The sequence below is a fragment of the Arachis ipaensis genome, chromosome B6 (genome assembly GCF_059453495.1).
Source record: "Arachis ipaensis isolate K30076 ecotype BB chromosome B6, ASM5945349v1, whole genome shotgun sequence".
In the NCBI taxonomy this organism is placed as follows: domain Eukaryota; kingdom Viridiplantae; phylum Streptophyta; class Magnoliopsida; order Fabales; family Fabaceae; genus Arachis; species Arachis ipaensis.
This window is the reverse complement of record NC_142441.1, coordinates 113,517,781-113,522,033: the sequence shown is the minus strand read 5'-3', so window position 1 is coordinate 113,522,033 and position 4,253 is coordinate 113,517,781. Positions and strand designations below refer to the sequence as shown.

The 4,253-nt window shown below is 50.3% G+C and overlaps 1 protein-coding gene across 1 annotated transcript; it reads right to left on the bottom strand.

Annotated features, from left to right (window-relative positions):
- Positions 1-1,996: 1,996 nt before the first annotated feature.
- LOC107647124 (uncharacterized) lies at positions 1,997-3,508 on the bottom strand. The gene is made up of 2 exons (XM_016351246.1): positions 2,918-3,508; positions 1,997-2,869 (listed from the first exon to the last, which is right to left on the bottom strand). The coding sequence occupies exons 1-2, from the start codon at positions 3,506-3,508 to the stop codon at positions 1,997-1,999; spliced, it is 1,464 nt and encodes a 487-aa protein (XP_016206732.1).
- Positions 3,509-4,253: the final 745 nt, after the last annotated feature.

Below are 4,253 nucleotides of genomic sequence, written 5' to 3'. Positions count from 1 at the left end.
TATTTTGCTTTCGTTATACCACCAATGTGTTGTAGGTGTTCAGGTCACAATCCTTCTGCTAGCGAGAAGGGACCTCGAGTGCAGATGTGGAGGCTGAGGATAGACCTGTTACAGGCTGGGGATGTAAGTATACGAACCACTTAGTTTTAATTAAGTAATCTTTCATAGTTTGCATCACGGTATGGCCTAACGTTGATGCTATGTATTTAAAGTTTATTTGGATGCCGTATAGCTCTCCCGACGTCCTTCAGGTTGTGCATCCAGAGGTGTTGGAGCCTCGACATACGGCGTTATGGCGGTGTGTGACGGCATTGATATATTTCACCGTCATAGAGTGGCACCAGATTGATCGGGGGCTACCGCAGTTTGGTGGAGTACAGCCCCGCCCCAGCCCGCCCTAAACATTGACTTCTTGATGTCGAAGGATGGCAGATGTGGTGATCGTTGGTTTCCATACAGTTTCCAGTTCTGGCATCTTCATTGGGAGAGCCGTGCGGATCATGTTCTCCGGTTTGATGTTGTGGCAGACCCAGGTCCTTCACATGACTTCTTGGATTGGTGGGTTCAACTTGGTAAGAGATTCCTGTCACCTGAGATGTACCTTGGGGATCTGAGAGCCGTGCCTATTCCGGTCGAGGCGACACAGAGGGGTGTCGGATGAATGCCTAAGATGGATCGTGTTGACGACGTTTCGGATAGGCGTCGAGTTGAGCGGAGAGCTCGTGTCGGGACACGAAGGAGCCAGTGTGAGTAGAGAGTGGCTCGACCAGGCCATGGAGGAGGGTGACGCTATGGGGGAGGGATGGAGGTAGACGACGAGGCTGTGGAGGACGACGTAGGGCCCGTGCTGGAGTTGACGATCACGGTGGCCATGGTGAGGATGACGACGATGGTGATCAGCATGCGGCTGGTGGGGGAGATGGCGGAGGCCATGATGGTGGAGGGGGCGGCGGGATCCCTACTGGGATAGGGGGCGTTAGTCCTCATCCTGGAGGTCATGGTGGAGAGTGGTACGGGTCTGGTATGGGAGATGATTTGGGCCAGGGTGGCGGTGGACTTGGAGGAGGGCCATTCGGCGATTACTTCATCGGTGTCCCCAGTGACGACCACGCAGTTCATGAAAGTCAGACATGGGTTAGTCTGGGGTAGCTATTTTCAGACTTGCTGACCAGTGATGGTCTTGATGTGGAGTTCGGCGGTTCAAACTTCCTAGATGAGATCAATGCCATCATGCAGGAGGATGATGCGGAACGTCGAAGGACACAGATTACGGGGACGCAGGCACACTTAGATGTCGACCTGAACGAGCCTCCTTCTGGGCCTGCTCATGAGTATTTTGCATTGGGTGGTACCCCTCCTTCCGCCTATGCTGGCGGCGTACATTCAGTTGCCGAACCGTCTACGGCACCCGTCCACGGAGAGTCACTTCCGTCAGGGTCTTCCGCACGTCCTTTGCCAGGCTAGCCTATGCCACTTCCACAGGCAGACCCGGATGATGACGAGGATGAAATTGAGGACGAGGAGCCGCTCGTCCGGAGAGGCCAGAGGACACGGCATCCCCGTCGTTGCTTCATGGGATCGCATCTATTTAGATGACTTGTTTATTTGTATCACTTTTATTTATCATCAGTGTTGTACCTTGGCTTGCTTTATTTATTTATGTTATGTATGTGTAGGACCTACTTTGGTTTGTGTTACTTAGGTTACGTACCTTATTGCAATATTTTGTAATACTTATGTTGAAAATTGGTGTATGTTTTGTAATTGGCATACCTTTTCTTATGGTTGCCTGAGTAGATTACATCGAGTGACATTTAAGCGTAACATAAGCGTATACTTAAGAAACGAAACACATCGATCAATTAAGTACGCATGTTAAATACATCACATTAAGTAACCAAAGTTTCATAATTAACAACTTCAAGTAACAAACCCTAAAACAATGGAATCTAAACACAAAAGTGGTAATAAGATAGTAATTCATCTAACAATATACCTACTCATCTCCCCCAGTGTTCCTTGGTCCTCCGACCTGTGGACAACTCTGACGTGTGTGTCCTGGTTGCCTACAGAGACCACATCTTTTTGGCCTGCTCGCTTCCGCCTCGTCCATAGTAGTCCGTATCTTGGTGGACCTAGGACGTCCCTCACTCGCACGCCTCTTGATGGGGTCCGGTATCACTGTTGGCCCTTCGTACGGTGGCCAAAAACCCTCGGAAATGGGAGGTGTGAACCCCATCCGGTATACACTGAACACCGAGCTAAGATGATACACCTGGTGGACATACGACTGCCAAGTAAGCCGTAAATAGGCACAACATGCCAAGGCGTGAGGACACAGGTAATGAAGTGTCTGAAAATATCCGCAGTCACATGTCTGAGACCCGAGTGAAACTCTGTAGCTACCAAGTGAGAACAAACCAGTAGGAGTCGTCTCCGAGACGGTGAACTCCGAGTTATCTCTGTCGTACAAAGTCACCGTGAAGCACCTAGCCGTCTTCAGATTGGCCTTTATACACTTCACCAGATGTTGACTGAATTGTTGTCCGGTTCCTAACTGGGTCTCTGCCCCTCTCCCCTTGCGAACAAATAGTTCTGCCAACCTCCCATAAGTAGCCTTCACCAGCGAGCACACCGGGAGATTCCTGACCCCCTTCAGGATTGAATTAACACACTCGGAGATATTTGTCGTCATGTGACCGAATCTCCTACCCTCATCCCGATGCTGGGTCCACAATGAATACTCGATCCAGTTCGCCCACTCACACATGGCAGGGTCCACAGATCGTAGAATATCAAACCAGTAATCGAATTCCACCTCAGTCTTAGCATAAGCTGCATTCACAAGAAGCCTCCTTGCGTCCTTGCCCTTGAAGGTCAGGGAGAAATTTGCTGCCACATGTCAAATACAGAATACACGGTAGGCAGCAGGAGGTAGCCAGCCTCCGTCGGAAGCCTCAAGCGTAGCCTTGATGCCGTTGTGCTTATCTGATATAACCAGCAGACCCGGTTGTGGGGTCACGTGCTGTTGGAGATGGTAAAGAAAGAAGGACCAGGACTCCGCATTCTCACCCTCAACCAGTGAAAATGCAACTGGTAGTATGTTGGAGTTCCCGTCCTGTACAATCGCGACGAGCAACGTACCCCCATACTTACCATACAAGTGGGTGCCGTCAATACTCACCAACGGCTTGCAATGCCAAAATGGCTCAATACATGGTGGAAATGTCCAGAAGAGCCGATGAAAATAAGCTTGCGAGTCGTCGACCTGGCCCCCAACTCGAACAAGACTCGTCCTAAGGACTGCAACAGTACCAGGCATCATCAACTTCACTCCTAACACCCACCGCGCGAGCTCGTTGTACGACTCATCCCAATCACCATAGATGTGGGCGACGGCCTTCTGCTTCGCCAACCAAACCCTCCTATACATCGGCCTGAACCCAAAGTGTGCTGCCGTCGCATTTAGAAGCACCTTGATGTTGATGGATGCATCAGCTCTAACCATTAGCATGATGAATTCCGAGATCATATGATAATCCAGACTCCTGTGATCGCTAGAGATGGACGTCGCGAGACACGTATGTGGTCCGTTGTACCATTTTACCTCCCAAATACCCTTGCGCTACCGGAGACTTAGTCTAATCAACCATGTGCACCCATTCCCAAACTCAGAACACTTCCCAACATATCGGCGATAGTCAAACTCCACCACTTTGTACTGTACCCCGCGTTGGATGCTATACGTCTTCACACTTAACACAGCCTCATCTTTATCCTAAAATTACTGACCAACCTGAAACTCTGTAAGACCTGCAGACCCCTGGCCATCTCTAGCACCAAATCCAGTAGGCTCCCTAGGAACCCCCTCATGTTTCATGGCATCCAAGTCCAAAGATGAAAAGTGCGGAGGGTACTACTGTGTGCCAGAGCTAGAACCACCTCCAGCCCCAGCTGGATCACTCGCTCCAATATCATCGCCACTGTCATCAGTAATGATATCCGGCTCCACATCATCATCGTCAACATCATCCAGCAATGCATCGCCCAGACCAGCCGGTGCAGCACACTGTAAAGAAGTCGGCACAACATCTACTATTCCAACCTCTCCACCTCCACTACAGTTGAGATCAACAACGAATGACGGGGAGGTGATAGGCTCGACCAGAAGTTCATTCATAGGGACGGACGAAGATGCACCAACAGGTATGGAGCTAGAACCGGCTACCGTGCCTATAGTGTGGGTATTTCGG